At 35.8% G+C, this 20,945-nt stretch overlaps 6 protein-coding genes and 1 non-coding gene across 7 annotated transcripts; 5 read left to right on the top strand and 2 right to left on the bottom strand.

Moving 5' to 3' along the window:
• Nucleotides 1-51: 51 nt before the first annotated feature.
• Tsp_01416 (cytoplasmic FMR1-interacting protein) lies at nt 52-6,717 on the bottom strand. The gene is made up of 31 exons (XM_003377186.1): nt 6,713-6,717; nt 6,414-6,483; nt 6,108-6,129; nt 5,841-6,061; nt 5,709-5,786; nt 5,589-5,657; nt 5,318-5,499; nt 4,623-4,848; nt 4,189-4,392; nt 4,010-4,126; nt 3,865-3,942; nt 3,765-3,812; nt 3,525-3,691; nt 3,298-3,451; nt 3,092-3,245; nt 2,951-3,033; nt 2,808-2,881; nt 2,578-2,751; nt 2,405-2,513; nt 2,207-2,326; nt 1,936-2,138; nt 1,722-1,815; nt 1,588-1,655; nt 1,439-1,514; nt 1,290-1,380; nt 1,096-1,226; nt 964-1,036; nt 811-926; nt 511-752; nt 289-439; nt 52-225 (listed from the first exon to the last, which is right to left on the bottom strand). Exons 1-31 carry the CDS (start codon nt 6,715-6,717, stop codon nt 52-54), a joined length of 3,774 nt encoding a protein of 1,257 aa, XP_003377234.1.
• A 1,674-nt stretch (nt 6,718-8,391) lies between these two features.
• Tsp_01417 lies at nt 8,392-8,463 on the top strand. Its single transcript has one exon. It is a non-coding gene; the product is annotated as a tRNA-Asp (tRNA).
• Nucleotides 8,464-9,462: 999 nt separating this feature from the next.
• Nucleotides 9,463-13,321, top strand: Tsp_01418 (glycyl-tRNA synthetase). Its single transcript, XM_003377185.1, has 14 exons — nt 9,463-9,636; nt 10,017-10,118; nt 10,168-10,270; nt 10,827-10,968; nt 11,027-11,115; nt 11,173-11,246; nt 11,313-11,458; nt 11,527-11,676; nt 11,738-11,900; nt 11,961-12,125; nt 12,194-12,447; nt 12,552-12,832; nt 12,955-13,142; nt 13,208-13,321. Exons 1-14 carry the CDS (start codon nt 9,463-9,465, stop codon nt 13,319-13,321), a joined length of 2,145 nt encoding a protein of 714 aa, XP_003377233.1.
• A 432-nt stretch (nt 13,322-13,753) lies between these two features.
• Nucleotides 13,754-15,143, bottom strand: Tsp_01419 (phosphoprotein phosphatase 1). Its single transcript, XM_003377184.1, has 4 exons — nt 15,087-15,143; nt 14,544-15,017; nt 14,084-14,275; nt 13,754-13,936 (listed from the first exon to the last, which is right to left on the bottom strand). Exons 1-4 carry the CDS (start codon nt 15,141-15,143, stop codon nt 13,754-13,756), a joined length of 906 nt encoding a protein of 301 aa, XP_003377232.1.
• Nucleotides 15,144-15,693: 550 nt separating this feature from the next.
• Nucleotides 15,694-16,632, top strand: Tsp_01420 (hypothetical protein). Its single transcript, XM_003377183.1, has 2 exons — nt 15,694-16,007; nt 16,227-16,632. The coding sequence occupies exons 1-2, from the start codon at nt 15,694-15,696 to the stop codon at nt 16,630-16,632; spliced, it is 720 nt and encodes a 239-aa protein (XP_003377231.1).
• A 1,412-nt stretch (nt 16,633-18,044) lies between these two features.
• On the top strand, nt 18,045-18,541 carry Tsp_01421 (hypothetical protein). The gene is made up of 2 exons (XM_003377182.1): nt 18,045-18,302; nt 18,419-18,541. The coding sequence occupies exons 1-2, from the start codon at nt 18,045-18,047 to the stop codon at nt 18,539-18,541; spliced, it is 381 nt and encodes a 126-aa protein (XP_003377230.1).
• Nucleotides 18,542-20,430: 1,889 nt separating this feature from the next.
• Nucleotides 20,431-20,741, top strand: Tsp_01422 (conserved hypothetical protein). The gene is made up of 2 exons (XM_003377181.1): nt 20,431-20,491; nt 20,590-20,741. The coding sequence occupies exons 1-2, from the start codon at nt 20,431-20,433 to the stop codon at nt 20,739-20,741; spliced, it is 213 nt and encodes a 70-aa protein (XP_003377229.1).
• The last annotated feature ends 204 nt before the right edge of the window (nt 20,742-20,945 follow it).

The following is a 20,945-nucleotide window of genomic DNA, read 5'->3' as shown; positions in this document are numbered from 1 at the left end:
ATATATTCCTTTTGTATGAAAAATGAATATTCATAAAATGAAATATGTAGTTCATTGCAAGGAAGAGATCACTGCTTGTTTCAAAGGCGGTTGAAAGTATTTTATCCGTTCGGCTGGTACAGTGTCGTTGAAGTCGCCAAATCGTAAATATTTACAAATGACCCCAAAAATGCATCCATTCAAAATCTGAAACACTCTTATTCGTTCAACCATTCGTGTTAGCTGCTATAAAACAAAACAAAATTCAATAAAATCCAAAATAATTATATAAAGTAAAAAACACATTACACCAACGCCAGGAACAATGTCATCACAGCCATCCACTCTTTGCACACGGAGTATGTGATAGCAAAAGTCGACAATTTCGAATCGTCTCCTCTGATCAAGCAAAACAATTAATGCACAACCACACCAATTCAACCCTTCACCAAACAATTCCCTGAAATACAATATAAATTATATATATGTATGTATAAGACAAGATTTAGAAAAAAAAAATACAACTCATACTCGACAGTAATTTCATTTTCACGTGGTGGCATGCAGTACAAAAACTGCAAAGCTGACCAGAGACGATGAAATTCACTACATTCGTCGATTGTCATTACAGAATTGGCTGGCAACATGGAGCCAGACCATATTGGATCAGTAAGAAAACTCTTTATGCGCATCAATATTACCTCGAATATGGACAAACCGCAGCAAAGACGCTCTTTGGTCAACAAATCGCAGTCCTGAGCAATGGATGCTTGCTGAAATAAACGTTTTAAAATATACACTAAGAAAAAGGACCATCCTGAAATACAATACCTTTTCTGAACCATAACGTTCCATTATATTCGAAACATGCAAATTTGCATATTTTTGTTCTAATCGTTTAATCTTCATTTCCGGTTTCTCATTTTCTATTTCCAGAAGAATATGAACTGTCGAATAAAAATTTTATAAAAAAATTTCAATTACCTTTACAATACGGTCTAGGAATAATATTTTGAAAAGGAGCCGCATGAAGCAAATCGGACACTTCCTCTTGACTCTAAAATTCTCTCTGATCTATCATAAAAATTAATTGCAATCTTTTGAAAAACAACATACAAGTGATTTTTCTAGCCACAGACAGAACAACATCAAATTACCCATTTCACGACAGGCTTGGAATATTTCCATTTTTAAGTCATTATTGTGAATTAAATTTTTCAACTGAGCATAATAAAATGCTAGTACGCCTGTTTTAAAATTTGCAATTTAAATATTTCCACTGAATTAAGTAAAATTAATCGCTTTCCAACCTGGAGAACCGTAATCGTACAAAGGCAAGCGACACACTTTGGGAATCAGCTTAGCCACACTCTTCAACGGTTGAAGAAGAGAATTTTGAAGCTAATAAATATAAATTTTTCATAACAATTTCAAAAAAAATCAAGTTAACGGATCTTACCAAATTTTCGCTCACTTTGAGCAATTCTTCTAAAATAACTGCTATGCCATTGTATTTGAGCAGCTTAGCCATTGCGCTGATAATAATTATTTTTATATAATGTGCGGCAATTTACTTCAATACGAAAACAAAACTACACATTAACTTACTGAAAATGCGGCACGCCAACAAAACCACAATACATTGTATATATGTTGCTGAATGCTGTATTAAATGCCTGAAAACAATCTCAACATGTGTGAAACATTTAAATTTGCATTCATTTGCCAAATAATCCTTCTACCTTGCTTCCCCAAAAAAAGTAAGCTGAAGCTTGCGGTGGTTTGTCACGTTGGGCAGCAGAAGCAGAATTTGACGAAGCCCTGCTTCGTACAAATCTAAAAAAGCAACAAAAAATACGAATTCGTCGTATACAAGAAATGTATTTAAATTCTCAAACAGCTGACTAGTATTACGAGTTAATCATTAAAAAAAACTTAAAAATTAATATAATTTACCGATTAGTGGATCCATTGTAGCAATAATTTGTCAGAAAATCGTAATTCAATTCCCAGAAAACGTGCAACGTAATACGACCATACGGAGCCGATATGCTGTGATTTGCTTCTTGATATAAATCATCAAAATCTGTCAAACCTTGCAAGTGATTTTTCAGCAATTTATGACACAGTCGGTTCACGTGAATCAAACCGTCCAATTCCTGATAAAATAATTCATGAGACAAATTATTATCACAACATCATATTGCTATTATTATATTTTTATTACCACAATGCCAGTCAAAGCCGTGGCTTCAAATCTGTTAATAGCCAAATCGAGCGATTTAAGAAAAAATGCGTTTATTCGTTGTGTCAACAGTCGATTCAAATCAATCGATCTACCAAGAAGCTGAAAAATGAAATTAATAATAATAACATTTTAAAAAATACCACAAAACAAAAACCGTCCAAATTGATTAAAAATTACTTGAAAATGCCTTTGCTTCATTAACGTTTCATAACGTGTGCTGAATACGAAAGGCACGTTGACTCCATGCATGCTGCAGTCAGATTTGAATCGCTTGTCCAATAGCATGCTTAAAATAGCATTAATAAAAATAACACGATTTGAAAGTTAACTTCAAAAAATAATAAAAATACCTAGCAGCAAGCTGCTTGTAATGAGAAAATATTTGCACAGACAAGCGATAAACAAACTGATCGAAACAGAGATTCACTTCTGCTTCAACTTCATCATACAAAAATTGCTTCTCAAATCTCGTCATCGCACATTCTGCACTGTCGTTGTAAAGATCCAACTGATAAAGAATGCATCTGAAAATACTTTTTATATAAAAATGAAATAATTTTTTCACATTTTTAAACAATACTCGATATAAGATGGATTTTTCGTCTGCAAAATATGATCAGTCAAAATCCACGGCATGGACATCTCTATTGGAAACTGTAATAATAACGACATATTAAAGAAATTTGAATGCAACGAATCAGTAAAACGAATAAACAAAAATACTTGAATACGTTGACCCATGGTCATTTCTAAGTAGAACTCTCGGAACCACAACTGCGACATGTCGCAACACATGCTTAACATTTCTACAAATAAAAATTGAAAAAAGAAATCACCAAACAGCTAAATTACAAAAGATAATACCATTAAAATTAAGCAACGCGTTCCAGTAGTGTGAATTGCGCAAAAATTCCGAAATTATACTCAAGTGTTGACCATCAATATCTTTACGAATCGTTTTGCGACCGCTGCTCCTATCTGATACCAATGATTCAAGCATTGTTCTCATCATGTAAAGCTGCAATAAATTATCAATTATTTACACTTATTTATACATTAAACAAAAATACCTGCGTAGAAGATGGTGGAACGGCACGTGGTTCAATGTGAAATTCCACAGAATTGCTTCCCGTATCACGCCGTGAACGTGTGCCGTATATATCTTCATACAATTCCGGTGCATTTGACGAATCAATAACTGTATCTCTGACAGATTGCAAAATACTAGAATATTTAAAAAAAGATGCTGGAAATAATCAACAAACGGCTAATAATTATGTCATATATTATTATTTACGTTCGTATTAGTTCTTTTTTATTTTTCGTCGCCTTTCGTAGCGGTTCTCGCAGAGTAATTTGCACAAATTCCTGAGTATCATAGTAGACAGATTTCCTTATAGCTAACTGAAATTCGGCTTCCATTTTTCCCATCAGAGATTGCAGTCCCTTTACCATGGAAATTATCTACAGAAATCTCGTAAAATTATACTTTTCCTTGAAAGGAGAAAATATGTAAAATGAAAATTTTCCAACTAACTTCAATAATGGCAAACTTTTCGTCGGAAGAATAATTGTATCGAGTTGCCTAAAAATTTCAAATGCTTAAACGTCATACAGAAAAAATGATTATAAATTACTCTTTCATATTCTTCAGCAGTTGGTGGACAATCGGCACTTTGATGAGGATCAGTTGGATGAAGCAATTTCCAAGAATACTATAATCAGAAAAAACAACAATTAAAAACTATTATCATCATTCAATCATATAAATATGCAAAATACCAATTCTAAAACAGTCGACGTCCAACTGGACAATAATTGCAAGCCTTGCAGTGCCAGTTCAGTCAAATGACGATTTTCATCAACACTTCTAACAACATTCTTGTCATAAACTGCAATCTGTAAAATTTGAAAAATTAAATTTTTTTTCTTTTACACACATCAATTATTTAATTAATAACTTTGTTGTGAATTCGAGCCAATCGAGTGACGAATTCGTCGTGCTCTTCGCGAAAAGTGCGCAACAATTCAACAATGTTTATTGGACAGTGGGTCGATTCCACACTGGCCAATGGCCATCTGGATGCTTCATAAGATGCGCATCGTTTGATGAAAGCAAACGGCATCACTTGCATATCCCCAAACAGTGGAACAACTTCGAGTTGCTGAAATTTAAACAAACAATAATGAACAAATAGTGAAATAAAAATTTTAAAATTTCACTTTGAAAGTACGATCCAATTTGGACAAATTGATCAACCGTTTCTTCTGGTCTAATTTTATCAAATTCCCTTGATTGTCATCAATAAGACAAATTCCAAATCCCATGATCTATGCGTAAGATATACTTTGATCAGATAAAAATCATAAAACAATGTTACATGATTATTATTACTTTGATAAGCATGTGCTTCTCCGCTGGTGTCACATATAAATGATTTTCATAAAAATGCATGCAAATGTTGATCACGTCAGCCAGCAGTTCGTCATAACCTTCAATTGCTTGAAGTTGACTCCTAAGACTGTCTTTGATTTTATTCTGAGTAGCCAAAAACATTGACAAATTCTGAGACTCTTGTAAAGTTTGACTGTCAGACATAACCTGTAGAAATTGTGCAGCTCTAAAAAAGAATCACATTTCTCGATAAAACACAAAACCTCTTGGATAATTCTATATATATATGCTAATGATCTTGAAATTTTAGAAACTTTATAATAAAATCTATTCAAAAAAATTTTTTTACTGTAAATCCCGCTTTTATAGCAAACTGTAAGCAAAAACAAGTGATGCAATTGTTTTTTAATTGCACAAACACCATATTACAGAAAACTGATTTACAATTTTCGCAATTTAATGCAATCTATCCCAGAAATTTCAAAATTTTACACTACTTATTCTGAAAATTAACTATCAATTTAAATTTTGCAACAACCAAATAAATGGAATAAATGTTCAAGTAAAATTTATTAATAACATATATTACTATAACAAGTTGCAATGAAGTGCTTCCTTAGCTAAAGTAATGCAATACAAACCAATAAAAATTTCAAGCCAAAAAAAATGTGAATAACAATATAGCATTCATTTACCTCCTATATGTAGAATAATCATTTTTTATAGACGCTTTCATATTTTTAAGTTCGTCCAATACAGCAAACATGTTGATCAATTTTCCCAGAGAAAGCAAATAGGCTTCACTAACAAAATCTTTTCGTTTTTCTGAATGGCTCAATCTTTTCACCTCTTCACAGAAACGTTTCGTAGCGCGATCCTGTAATAATTACAAACAATAACTGCAACAGCTGAAACAAAGTTACCAATGCAAACCTGAAAATACATCAGCTGAAGCAATTTTTTTACTTCAGGTTGAAGAACTTCCACAATTTTGTCATAAATTTCAGCACGATTTGGTTGTTCATTTGATTTTGCCTTCAATTTATAAAATTAAAGCAAACTAAAAATAAAGAAAATAAGATTTACCATCGGTACAGCTCGTGAACAACAACGCCAAGTGTATAGATTAATAGCATGACGTTCCCCTTCTAATAGAATTTCATTCTAAAACTCTTTTCTGATTTTAAATTTTAATGCGAAATAAATAAAACACTTTACAAGTTCAGCGTGTCTTGTCGCTTCTTCAATATATTTAGATATACCGGTTATGAACGCAGATCGATCTTCAAAGTTAGCATCAAAATTTGCTCTGTAACGCAAAGTTTGTGGCAATGCTTCAACAACTGGTTGACAATCCGGAAGAGGAATTTCATCCAGCAATTCAACATTGCCTATCGCATCCGCAAATGATACTACCTCTCCAGACATGTCATGCGTTTCTATACAAAAATAAAAATACAAACTTCAAAATAGCGCTACATAAACGAACTGTATCATCACTTTCAATCTAAGAAAAAATTACACGATAAAATTATTTCAGAAATATGTGAAGCAATCAACAATTTCACTTGATTCAAATATAACTTTGACAATCTATCATACAACTTCTAAGCCCTACAGTAATCTGTAAAAAAATCAAGTGATAGAGCACAGTTTTTAACCACGATGTAGTATTAATGAAACATCAAGCAAAAAATGTGATTATGAAAATTAATAACATTTTAATTACATTTTTTAATACAAAGGCAAAATTATTATATTGCTGATTAAATAATTTTTTGGAAATATTACTGTAAATACAGTATATTCAGTGCATTCACTTTTTGCCGTATTGTTCACACGTAGCACCTTTTTGGGGTTTCTGAAGTTTTTTTTATTGCGATTAGCATCCACTATTTTTCCATTATTTAGGACATAATGGACGCAAAGTGTTTATTTGAAGTTTACAAGCATATTTGGATTGATCGAAACAAATGCGAAGCGAAACAGATTGCAAAGGTTCGTTTGTTTCATATAATCTAATTATCAGAATAAATAGACGGTGAGAGGATTTGAATTTTAATTTATGAACTGCATGCCTTTTTAATGACGTCATTATTTTCTTTATATTTTGGTGATCTGGGAAGATTTGTAGAAAAAAGGTTCAGTTAAAAAAGTTACAGGCTAATTCATCTGTCAATGAAATGGTAAACGATATTCGTGAATGGCGTAAAAAAATGTCCAATCACATTGAAGCTGTGAAAGTAATTGTCTTTTGTTTTGCGTGTTTTTTTAGTTTTCTTGATTTTCTATTATTTTTTTTGTTTAATATGCCCAATATATATTAGTTTATAGTAAATTTCTTATAGGTTGGGGATAAGAACAAGTCTATCGAATTTGAGGAACTTCTTTCTCGTCTCTCTCAGATGGAAATTGCGCATGCAAAGTTGTTGGAACGTGTGTTTGTTGGTTTTACATTCTGTCTATAAATGTATTTAAAAATGTATATGCATTTTATTTTGAAGGTGTTGAGAAGTTAGAATTGCGCCTTGAAACTGTGAAAACTGGAGATAGTAAATCGAATGCTCAATCTTCAGCTGTTGAAAAGGTTGATGAGGATGAAAACATTGATCTTTTCGGCTCGTCAGATGAGGAAGAAGTTAATTTTAATGAAATCCATTTAACTTTATTTTTATTATTTTCTACTTTTCAAAGGATGAAGAGAAACAGCGAATTCGTCAAGAAGTATTAAAAGCTTATGAAGCGAGGAAATCTAAAAGTTTGCTAATTGATTGTTATTTTTATAAAAGCCGTCATATTTATTTTATATTTAGAACCAGCAGCGGTGGCTAAAAGTTGCGTTGTGTTAGACGTGAAGCCCTGGAGTGATGAAACTGACATGAACGAGTTGGAGAAGTGTGTTCGAAGTATTAAGATGGATGGCCTTCTTTGGGGAGAATGTTTGTTTGTTCATTGTGCATTTAAAATTATACTTTATTAAAATTAACTGAATAACTGTTTAGCTAAACTTGTTCCAGTTGGATATGGCATTAAAAAGTTGCAAATTGCTTGTGTTGTCCATGATGAAAAAGTTTCTGTTGACCTTCTATCAACGGACATACAAAATTTTGATGAGTTGGTAAGTTCAGCATAAAAAAACATGCAGTCAATTACAATTAGAAATGACTGTATTTATGCTTTGCTAACAAAATGTGTCGTATTATTTTCAGCATATTTTGGTAAACAGTGATTTGTGCAAATTTTAATTTTTTCAATTCCGTTTTAAGGTGCAGAGCGTGGACGTTGTCTCATTCAACAAAATATGAATTGAATGATTTTACTGCTTATTGGTTCATCTCTGATGATATTAAAATAAAAGCAGTTCTGATATTTTGTGTTTGTTTGTGTTAAATTGTTTTTTAATATTTTCTAACAAAATAATCAATGATGAACAATAAATAGATGGCAGTTTTTTTACTTTTGTATTTATTTACTCTAAAAGATTCAATAGTAAAGTTTTGATATGAAAATTAAAGTAATTTGCAAATAGTGATAGTGATTTCCCCTTATTGCTAATTTATAATGTTTTTCATAATTAATGGGTTTTTTGACAAAATAGAGACTGCAAATTTACTAGATAGTTGAAAAGTTACTTTATTTAAAGTTTAATATAAAGCTGGCTTGTATTTTGTTCAGCCTTGGTGATGTAGCACAGCGAAAATTTGTGTGCGTTAAATTTATTGAACATGTTCATAATTCTTAAGGATTTAAGTAGGTAATCGTATACGTATCCTCGGTAGTATAGTGGTGAGTATTCCCGCCTGTCACGCGGGCGACCCGGGTTCGATTCCCGGCCGGGGAGAAATTTTTCCACATTAAAAATTTTGTTTATGAATATAAATTTCTAAAATTCATGTATTGACTTTAAACAGAATTTGCTTTTTTCAAGCTATCAAAACACAACGAGGTTGGTTTAATGATCCATTATTCCTTGCATATGAATGCTGCTGTCCATGTGTTTAAGAAAACTTTTTTAATATTATGTTGACAAACGACAGAGGAAACTAACAGCAGCTATTATATAAGCTTCAACTGTAAAAGCTGTACATATAGACTGAAGAATGAAGAATGGTTAGTTTTTGCGGATTTAAGCAGAATATTTTTTGTACATTTAGCATACTTTGTAACTGTCATAAATCCATATTTACATATGTTTTTAAGTTAATTTATTGTTTGAAATATGTATTAATAATGATTACTACTCCATTTAAGAGCAGAATGAATACTGTTGTTCTCGATTCTGTTATGGTAGTATGATTTGGAAATTTCTGATGTCGGAATAATGCATTATTTGACAGACTGTTTTGTCAGATTTGTATTACCAACCATTTGTTTGTGCTTGCGGGTATGTTGATCTCATTGCTTAATGATTGTTTGCAATTGGTATTGTTTTTTGGCTTTTGTTGTCGACTCTCGATTGTTTTGAGAAGTCAATGACTGGACATTCTGATAAATATAGGGAACACAGACAAATGGAATTAAAAAATTGAAATATACAAGAAATTAGAGTACGGAAAAAATTTCAAACTGTTCTGTGACTCAGAGAATATTTTGAAGACGTTCAGTTTATTGCTCTGATTGTGGAATAAATTAAACTTTAAAGCAGTATCATAAGTGCAACATAAATTACAATTAATTATTAGTTGCTCAATGTTTGAAATATAAATTTCATTTTTTATAATACATTAAAGATGGCAATTTTGTAGTTTAATGTTTTTTAAATAAAATACAGCTTTGAAAAGCAGCAAATACAGTTTCGAACTTGCATTCCAAATTTATTTCGTCACAGTAAATCAGGTGAATGCGGCCTTTATGTGGTGTGTTGGCAAATATTCAACTTATTTGTCGTAGATTTACTGTAAAGGAGAAATTTAGTAGAAAACGACAAGTACTTTTATCATTAAAAATAAAAAACATGCAAAATCCATCATTTGAGGAAGTATTGGTACCACTTCGTAAACTTGCAAAAGAACAGGTGAATTTTAAAACAGGATTTGATTTTATTCTTTCTTATTGAATTTTTTGAAGTTTATATTAACAACCAAGTTAGAGCCATTTTTAAGGTTTTTAAATAAATTGGATCGAAAAGGAATTAGTAGTAAATGCACAGATATTAATTCAAAATCCCATTAAAGTAACATCTGTAAAGAGGGAAGCTCTTGTAGAGTAGAAACAATTTGATTATAATAAAGTTGAAAAGTGTAGTTGTATTATGGTTGTTCAATGATAAAAATATAAATGACTATTTATAACTATTGTTATTGTTAACTCTGCGGTATAATAGAAAGTACGTATCATTTCAGCATGTTTCTTGATTAGCATTATTTTATTTGAACTGAAATACGTTGATCACAGGGTAATACGGTGCAGAAGTTGAAAGATACAAATGCTCCTGCCGCAGAAATTCAAAAGGCAATACAAGCACTTAAGCTAACAAAAGAAAGCATTGCGGAAAAAGTACGATATTTTTCATCCAGCACTTTTAAAAATTTAATTTTCTTTTAAGGAGCAAGAATTTGCGTCGAATATCATGAAAGTAGATCGATTTAAGATGGAAGATTTGCTAAAAAGAAGATTTTTCTACGATCAGTCATTTGCCATTTATGGAGGTTTGTACTGCATTCTTGTCCCTCTGGTAAACACTGGCAACATTTATGTTACAGTGAGCTTGTTTTTACAATGTTATTTCTTGCCGAAAGTTTAATAAACTGCATGTTCGTCACAAATACATTATATATATATATATATGTAATTGCCTCGTTTTTCTTCTTAAATCATTCATTTCAGTGTTGTGATTCTTGTGTTATTTTCATTTACAGTATAAAGCACTCAAGTTCGTTTTACTGTAAATCGAAAAAACTAAAAAAATTTTATAATTTAATTTTATTTGGTACATTAAATTAAGAATTGTTTACAATGGTTAGATTTTATAATTTATCAAACTTTACATTCTTGCAGAAAATTAGCTTATTGTAAATGGAAATTCGATTGGACAGTTTTATTTATGAGCAAGTTTTTTTAATACTATCCCTACATACGGTAAAATAGTTTATTGAAAGTTTAACTAGAAATTCAGTTTAAAAAATAACAGTGGGTTTTTCTGCAGTAAGTGAAGCAAATCAGATTATTGATAGCTCGGCGGTGTTTTATTTTTTCTAATTGCAGGTGTAACGGGACTCTATGATTATGGACCTGTTGGATGTGCCATGAAAGCAAATTTGTTACAAATTTGGAGAAATCACTTTATAATTGAAGAAAATATGCTAGAGGTCGATTGTTCAATGCTTACTCCGGAACAAGTTTTGATGTAATATTTATTTGTTTCAATTTCGAAATTATTATTCAAGTTTGATTTTTCACTTCAGGGCTTCAGGACATGTGGATCGTTTTTGCGATTACATGGTGAAAGATGTGATAAATGGCGAATGTTTTCGTGCGGATCATTTGATCAAAGGTAAGTTATAATTGGAATTTATTTTAAATTTAATTTCATGGCATATATTTTTTTCAGCGCACGTGGAGAAAGTGTTGAACAGTAAAAAGAGCCTGGAAACTTGTCAAGAGCTAACCGACATATTAGCTAGGGTTTGTTGATACATGGGTAAAGCTTTGCATTTGTATTTTGAATGATTGATTGACCGTGCTTTTCAGCTTGATGGCTTCTCAGGGGAAGATATAGCTAACGTTATCAAGAAATTTCAAATAAAATCTCCGACAACTGGAAATAATCTTTCTGAACCTGTACCGTTCAACTTGATGTTTGGGATACAGATTGGACCCACAGGTCTTAGCCGAGGGTGATTTTTGAAGTTCAACTGTTGTTCGAAGAATCAATTTATTACAATGGGGCATAATTTGTTTTCAGTTTTTTGAGACCTGAAACTGCGCAAGGAATTTTTGTCAATTTCAAACGTTTGCTGCAGTTTAACCAAGGTAAGCTTCCATTTGCGGCTGCTCAAATTGGCAACAGTTTCAGAAACGAAATTTCCCCGAGGCAAGGTTTAATTCGGGTTAGGTAGGAGAGTTGTACAATTTAAAAAAGAAGTATATCTGTTCACTGCTTTACAGTATTTTAGAGAATTTACCATGGCAGAGATTGAACATTTTGTCGATCCGTCAGAAAAGGCCCATCCAAAATTTCATCGTGTTGCCAACGAAAGAATGGTATTTTTTTCCGCATGCAATCAGGTAGAGGGCAATCCACCGTCGTGCTTAACAATTGGTGAAGCCGTTCGTGATGTAATGAGCAATTTGTAATTTTTTGCTTAAAAATTTGCTTGTACGACTCGCACATTGCAGAAGCTGGTTGCCAATGAAACTTTGGGTTATTATATTGCTCGAGTATATCAGTTTCTGCTGAAAGTGGGCGTGGATCCGAATAAACTTCGATTCAGGCAACACATGTCTAACGAAATGGCCCATTACGCGACCGACTGTTGGGATGCGGAATGCTATACAACACATGTGATGATTTATTTATATCCACTAATTTCGTGGTCGAATTTCATTTTTCTTCTTCCTCACTTATCCAGGGATGGATTGAATGTGTTGGCATTGCGGATCGATCGTGCTACGATCTAACTCAGCACAGCAAAGCTACAGGCGTTCGACTAGTAGCCGAGAAGCGTTTGCCTGAACCGAGACAAGTAGAAATGGTACGCTGTGTACCGGACAAGCGTTCGATTTGGTTGAAGTTCAAAGCTGACGGTGCGAATATAATCAAAACTTTGGAAAATCTCGACAAAGAAGCATGCTTACATTTGCAGAAGCAATTTGAAAGCACTGGGTAAGGTTGTTGTTATTTTTTTCTATTTTGAAACTGCTCACAATTCATTTATATGAATAAATAGAGATAGAGAGAGAGTTTTTTTTTCTTATTTTGTTTTTCAGGCATGCCATTGTCGACCTAGGTGACAAATGCTTTGAATTGGAAAATAATATTTGTAAAATAGAAAAGTACATGAAAGCTGAACACGTGGAAGAAATTGTCCCTTCGGTTGTTGAACCATCATTTGGAATAGGGCGCGTTTTGTATGCAATTTTCGAGCACAGTTTTCGTGTGCGTGACAATGACGAACAACGAACCGTACGCAACAGCGAATTTGTCAACTTGAAGATATTATGCAAATTTTTCATTTTCAGTATTTTTCCGTTCCCACAATCATGGCACCGTATAAATGCTGCATTTTACCATTGAGTGCAAATGTAAAATTTGATCCACTTGTTGAACATTTGTGTATGTATCTAAGGATATATTGGTGCTTTTTATTAAAAAAAATCTGTTTTGCTTTAGCGGATGCTCTTCGAAGTAAGAACATCAGTCATAAAGTGGACGATTCGAGTGGATCAATTGGTAGACGTTACGCGAGAACAGATGAAATTGCAATACCATTCGCGATAACTGTCGACTTTGACTCCTTATTGGAACCTCACACAGCTACGTTGCGCGAACGAGATACGATGCATCAAGTTCGAGTTCCGGTAATTAAAACTCTAACCTTATTATTATTATTTTGTCATTTTGGATATTTTTTTCTTTTCAATAGCTTTCTGAATTACCAACTGTAGTGGAAGATTTGTCGTCAGGCAAAGTTGTTTGGTCAGATGTAATGAAAATGTATCCGGTATTTGAGCAACAGGAAGGGACCGTTAAAAAATAACTCACGCTGATTTTAATTTCAACGTGCATGCGGTCGATTATCTCACTTGTAATAAGCAAAAATAAATAAATAAATAAACATTCCGTTGTTTTATTTTTTTAATGTGCACTTTAAAGAAAAAATCGATTCGAATGCAATGCATGGGCGATGTCATTGGTATATAGTACGTGCAGAATTATGTATGGTGTGGGTTGTTGCTTTTTTTTCAGCGTAAATGATGAAAACTTTTTGTAATTTATTTATCAAATTTATTTATATTAATGTGAATCAAAATTCCCATAATTCATTACAGACATCTACAGGATGAAATTTTAAATGATTAAATGAATGATCTGAATGAAATTTTAGATGATATATGAAAAAACTGAGTGTAATTCACATTGAAAGTGAATAGATGAGTAACTTTTGAATGTGACAAATGAGGAAAGCAGCTTATTTTCTCTTGTATTCCGGCTTTGCTGATTCGTCAGGACGTAGAATTTCAAAATGACATTGCAGAATTTCATCAACAACCAAAATGGCCCCTGAATTGTAACTCTCGCTACAGTAGTTCGGAGCGGTGAAAATTGTCACTAAACGCTTGTCAGCGAAAAATTCAAATCCATTCGGAACTACCTGAAAATTAATTAAACTTTAAATAATACAAATCATTATTTCAATTTAAAATAATTTAAAAGGTCAAAATTTGTACTGCTTAAATTTAAAAATGTAAATTGTGATGATAATGGTACAGATTGCAGTTATTTAAGAACATTTACTTACTTGATGAGCGCGAACAATCAAATCGATGTCAAATTTTTCGATATAATCTTTCACAACGTCTTCACCAAATGTGAAAGACACTCCACGTGCATTTTCTGCCCATCCCTTATGGCCTGGGTCTGGATCAGACCATAACAAATCACAGCACAAACCAAAGTCCAGACATGGCATTGGACGCTTCAAACTATTGATCTATAAATATTTTGAAAAAATTGCATTCGTTTAACTGAAAGCATGAAAAATTATTTTTATTGATTGATCAATAAAACTAACCGTCCAGTTTTAAAGTATTTAATCACATTTTACAGTAGACTACAATCACAATTTACTCATTAAATAACTTGATTATTATTTGCAAAAAATTACAGTTTTTGCAGTACAGTATATTTTCAATTTAAGCAGTAGAGAAAAGGAAATTTAAGCAAATCTTTCAAAAGTTTTTATAAAAAAGACAACTTACTTGTTTCAGATTTTTCAAATCAGGTGACAAACCTCCGTGCATGCACAAAATTTTTCCACTGACTAATGCTGACACTGGCATCCAGCTGAACGCTTCTTGAAACCAATTAAAAATTTCATCCCCATCATCAGTACCAAAGCGAGCTGATAGTTCGTCGAAAAATCCATAAATCAAATTAAGAGCCTTGCATTCGTGATTGCCTCGTAGCAAGAAAATGTCGTTTGGATTCAGAATTTTATATGTAAACAACAGAACGATTACTTCCAATGAATTCACACCTCTATCAACGTAATCACCGAGGAAGAGGTACTTTGTCTGTGGCGGATAGCCCGAATGGTCGAAAGTTCTTAAAAGGTCCAAATACTGGCCGTGTATATCGCCAGCTATTTTAACTGGCGCTTTCAACTCCAGCAGCATCGGTTGAGATTTGAAGACCCGAATGGCGTTACCAATCAGACGAATCAGCTCATCCTTCTTAAATTTTATTCTCGTCCCTGGCGGAGAAAGACGAATGGACAGCAGAGAGTTTTGCAGCAGTCTCACCTCCGCTTCAGTCAACTCTTCTGGAAGTTTTTCGTAAAAATGTGAATCAAAAGACATTTTCACACCAAGAGAGCGGGTACTCGTTGGAAAAGAAAACGCACGACTGAATTAACTTTGTCAGTACGCACTTTAATTATCGAAATTTTAAAGTAATCTATGGTTTAAAGTGGTGAACTTCTCATCTGACCAATAAAAAAGCAGCACGTCGACTAATGTTACTTTACCTGTACGTTACATGCACTTTTTAACTCTACCTGAGTGTCAAATTTTCATGTTTATTAATACTCGTCATTTATCTTATTAAATGCGTATTTTCCCAGATATTTACGGAGACTTTTTTTTAATATACATAAATAATATTTTTCACATTCGTAAAATTATATTGTTCTTTTTAAATGATATAATATTGTATGCAGTTGTTGAATTTATAAATTAACAAATTTCACTCAGAATAAAATAAACACAATTAATTGATCAATTGAAAAACAAAATAATTTATTAAAAGTCACCGTATAAGAAAAAACAAATGGAGAAAAAGAAAAATCACTGAAATGAGAAAAAGATATATATACATCAAGGTGATCTGCGACGGTAGAGCGGATTAGTGATGATAAGGTTTCGTTTGCTTGCACGTTGGGCAGTTTGTCGACAGCCGTGCCAATCGACCGTGGTCAACTCGTCAGATTCAGTAGTGCTTATTGAAGAGCGGGTCATTTCCATCGTGTTCACATCAGCAACAGCAGCGTTGCTCAGCCGCTCGCCGACAGTCAACTTCGGTTCTAAGGCGACGTGGATGAGACGTTGTTGTGCCTGTTCGAGCTGCTCTTCTCCGTCGTCAGTCGAGTTGTGCTCGTCAAACAGTGAAAATCCAGAAAAGCTGCCCATGTCGAACAGATGCGGACCTGAACAGCAGTTGCTGTTGTTGTTGTTGTTGTTGTTGTTGCTGTCGTTGCTGTTGTTGTTGTTGGCGGAATCATAGTGAATCGGGACTGTGGCCACGGTTCGAGCCAATGACTGGTAGCCGCTGCTAGATTTAGATTCAGCAGATTTTTTCGAACTACCGCTCAACGTGGTTCCCAGTCTAATGTTGTCAGCGGAAGCTTCCTCTAGCCAGCTAGCTATTTTCTCATGACCCTGCAGACGGGCGACGTCTGCCGCTGACCTGCCGTACGAATCTTTCAGTTCCATATCAACATTGTGGCGCAGCAGCAAAGCTACCAAAGAATCAGTGCCTTGTTGGGCGGCCACGCTCAGTGCGGTAGCCCCTTCGGCGCAACGGGCGTTTGGATCAGCGCCGTTTTCCAGTAGACGCTCAGCAACATTGGTGTGCGATCTCCAGGCAGAGACCATCAACGCTGTTCGACCGTCTCTGTCGCGTCGGTCGACCGAGGCGCCGGATTCGAGCAACAGCTGCACAGTGTACTCATCGCCCACCCAAGCGGCCACATGCAACGGGCCTCTGCCCTGCGTGTCGACGACATCGACGTCAGCGTTGTATTGGAGCAGTGTACTGATGCAGCTGACTTGTCCAGCCAAGGCGGCGTAGTACAAACCGGTGCGACCATCGACATCGACTGCGTCGACCAGCGCCCCAGCTTGCAACAACAGTCGGCACATGTCCGCAGATCCGCGTCCGCTGGCTGCGTGCAGAGCTGTTCTGCCGTCCAATGCCGGTGCTGTTACCACGGCTCCGCATTGCAAGAGCACGTTGACGACATCAGCGTGGCCTTCTTCGACAGCCAGCAGCAATGGATGTCGACCTTCTTTGTCAGTCGCGTTGACCGTGTCCAAATTGTGCTCGCAGAGTAGCAAGCAGGCGACGGCGTGGCCTTCACTAGCTGCATAATGTATCGGCATCCAGCCGCTGTGATCTTTGTGCCACTCATCCAAACCCACTTCAATCAATAATTGCACTGTGCCCGGGTCCCCGTGGGCGGCCGCTAAAGACAGAGCCGTTTTGCCGGTGGAATCGATGGAATCCAAAGCAGCGCCAGCATCGATCAGTCTCCTGAGAAGATCTCGACGTCCGAAAGAGGCTGCCAACATCAGCGGCGTCAGACCGTTGTCGTCTTCACGGTCAGTGTCAGCTCCGTGGTCGAGCAACACATCGGCCGCTTGGAGTAGACCTTCCCTGGCAGCGTAGTGGAGCGCGCCACGACCGCGGCGGTCTTGCGAATCGACCTCTGAACCAAGACTAAGCAAGAGTTGGACAACGGCTAGATGCGGTGCTGAAAACTGGGCGTTGATCATGAGCACACTCAACGCGTTTCGGCCGTCCCGGTCCGTGTGGTTCAGATCTGCACCGGCTGATGCCAAAGCTTCGACCGCCTTAAAGTGACCGTTGTAAGCGGCGGTGATGAGTGGCGTTCGACCGTCACTGTCAGCCAAGTTGGGATCAGCGCCGGCTTTCAGCAACAACCGGCAGCACTGTTCGTGACCTGCCCATGCGGCAGCGCGCAATGCTGTCCGACCGTCCGCCGGTCTGGCATCGACCACAGCGCCCCGACGCAACAACAAGCTAACTGTGTTGACGTGTCCACCCAGCGCCGCTACCCTCAACGGCGTCCAACCGTCGCGGTTCGGCTGATCGACCGCGGCCCCGGCATCCAGTAATGCTTCGCAGACCCTAGTCCGGCCGTACTTGGCCGCCAGAAACATTGGCGAATCAGTAGCCTCGCCTTGGCCAGCGATGGTCAACGTGGCGCCTGCCTGCTCCAACAGTCGTTCAGTCTGCGAGTCAGATATTGGACTGGCGAGCACCAGTCGATCTACCTTGGCACCGCATTGGAGCATCCACAACGCCAGCTGTTCAAACGACAAACCGGAAGAGGCCAGTCGACTCAGATGATAGGCAAAGTTGACCAATTCCCCGGCACCTAGACGAGCTGCCCTGTACGAATAATACATCGCCAGACAACCGTGTCCAATTAGCGGTTGACAGTGGTATTTTGGAGTTGCATGTTTCACATCTGTCAACCAGTCGGCAAAACTGCTGTGGAACAACAAGCACATGCTTTCATCGGTCCACAGAAGCCGAGCTACTCGTTTCACCGCGACCAAGAACTGTGCCCAACTCAAGCTCGTGTCGGCTGTGCAGACGCACTGGTAAAGCTGACGCAGGCTTATAGGTTGCCGGCTAGCCAAAAGCACACTAAAAATTGTCCGCACTGTCGTATACGGCTGCTCAGTGTCGAACAGCCGGTCGCACATCCACAAGTAAAGTCCATTCAACGTGCCCGGAACTTGACAAACATCACGTAACAGAAGGAAACGATCCGCAGCCGCGTCCAGCACCATTTCCAAATATAAAAAGCAGCCGTCACTTTTGATAGTCAACAATTTCACCAAATCGTCCATTTGTCCATTCAAATCCACCGGCATTTGTTGCATACGATGCAAAATGTAGCGTTGGATATCGCTGGCAATCTGCGGCCGTTCCACGTCGTCCAACGTGATTCGTCGAAAGCCAGACAACTTTCTAGCCAAACATTTGCACTGACGGCGTGACGTGCATACAATCAACAACCACTTTGGCAGAATTTCCTTTAAAATTAAATTGGAAAAAAAATTATTTTTCGCATTGTATGAAAGAAAGAGCATGAAAAAGTAACTGCAAATTATAACGGCATTCAATTGAATTGAGTTACATTTCTAAATTTTAATATGCACTTTATACATGAGAAAAACGTCAAACAATATTCTGCAATTTATTATCTATTAAACATAATCAATAGATGACAACTGAAACAAACACTGACAACTATTAAATTATTCATTCAATTTCAATTTCTATTTCAATTAATTAATTATTGAAATATGCCAAAAAATTAATTTTCATCATTAACTTCATGCAGCAAAGATAATAAATAACATTTGAAATATTGCCGAAAACAAACAGTACTGCATGCATCTAATTGATCTAATTAATTAATGGCCATAGAGATTTTTGGGAATGTTTCATGTTGTATTTAGTTCTAAAACATTTCCCAAATTTACCAAACTTTTAAAATATTTACAATTAATAACACTAAATTATTTCTCTGCACTTTACTTCAAGTTAACAAGAACTTATGATAACTTTTGCTAAAAAGAAAGCTTTTGACTAACAGAAAAGTACAAACAATTTGGCATCCACTATTCAGACAAAAAATTCCACTCGGAAAATATGCAATTCAATCTTTGAAAATGAAAATATGATAGCAAAAATAAATGCAAATTTTTACGTAAATAATTATAGGTATTTTTTAAATTCGGATTTAGCAGATATTGCAAAAACATTGCCAATTGTTACTCGAATAAAATGGAAAAGTTCAGAAAAAAAGCAGCTGATCGTCATTTGTCAAGAATAAAAACACGCCACAACCACCGACTGCTTCAATTTTGCCGTTTTTGAATTCAAGACGCGCGAAAGTATCAAATGTCGAATATTTCCTATTCTACTAGACGAATGGAAAGCTTTACCTTATTGACGTCATTAATTCCAAGTTATAACAAAAAAATATGCTTAAATATGCTCAGTAGAAAAGAATTGTTTTTCAAATTATAAGCTGCAGCTTGTTCAGTTGACAAACAGAAAAGCTACAAAAGTCATTCTTCACAAATTTTTCAAAAAATATTCGAAAGTTTATTTATCAGCAGCTTATACCAAAAGCTCACATATTATTCGTGCAATATTTAGCAGTTGGAGATACGAAAACACATTTATGAAATGTTTTGCATTCAATTAATGTTTATAAAATATTTTTAAACTCAAACAAAAATTAAGCACGCAATGCAATCTCACAAATTATATAAAACTTTGTTCATAATATAATGTAAAACAAAAATATTGATTGCTAAAAAAATATACTGATAATTATTTTTTTTGATAATGGATGTAAATGAAATTTCAATTTTTAATATCATCTACTTCAATGATTCTCTTTTTACAATATTGAAATTTTTTTCAATAAAAATTTTAGTGAAAAATTTTAATGATTTTCCATATATTATTATTTATTCATTAAAAAGTGTGATAAAAAAGAAAAGAAATTTTCTGATACCTGAAATTCTGCAATGCAGTCCAAAATGGTGACCGTTTCCGATGGGGTGGTTCCACCAGTGGCGGCACTTCGATCGCACTGGTCGTGCATGGAGTCAATGAGGAGAAAAAGTGAACTGTCTTCGGGTTGGTGAAGATTTTGCAACTTCGCCAACGGTTCCGCAATCAAAGCCCCGAAAGCTTGCAACGGCGACGCTTCGCATGCGGCAACATCTTGGAGCCAGACCGCTTTGCGTTCGTCGGTTGTAACGATTTGTCTGTATTCGTCCATGACTGGATACTGCTTGGCGCTGAGAAGCTGTGATGCCAGTGAAAGCACAAATTGACCAGCCGACGAGCTGCTCGCTTCGAATGCGTTGCAAAAGTGATAAGCAAGCAGGCGTTCGTTGAGAATACGCTGGACGGTATCGGCTCGGCTGGGCCACACCAGCTCGCAGCAGACAGCCGTTTTGCCGCATCCAGATTCTCCAACAATTGCCACACCTCTCACGTCGCCTTCCAAGCAGTGCAAAAGTCGTTTGAAAAGCCACTCTCGACCGTTGAAACGTTTCCTTTCCAACGGACACTTCATCTTAGTACTGGATATCTGCCAAAAACCGCACATTAATAAGTAAATCGGTCTATCGGTCGTTGTATATATATATAAGCTAGTGGAATAGAAGAATGAAAAGAAAACAAAAAGAAAAAACACAAGAAAGCGGACAAATTGTGGGAAAGACGTCGGCAAGCATGTCTGATGACAGCAGTATGATTGTAGCGCGGGGTGCGAAAAGCCAATCGTTACGAACAAAGCTCGCAGCTGGGGGTGACCCAGTCTG

This window comes from Trichinella spiralis (genome assembly GCF_000181795.1).
Source record: "Trichinella spiralis strain ISS 195 chromosome Unknown Scfld4, whole genome shotgun sequence".
NCBI classification, from domain to species: Eukaryota; Metazoa; Nematoda; class Enoplea; order Trichinellida; family Trichinellidae; genus Trichinella; species Trichinella spiralis.
This window is presented reverse-complemented; position numbering and strand designations above follow the sequence as displayed.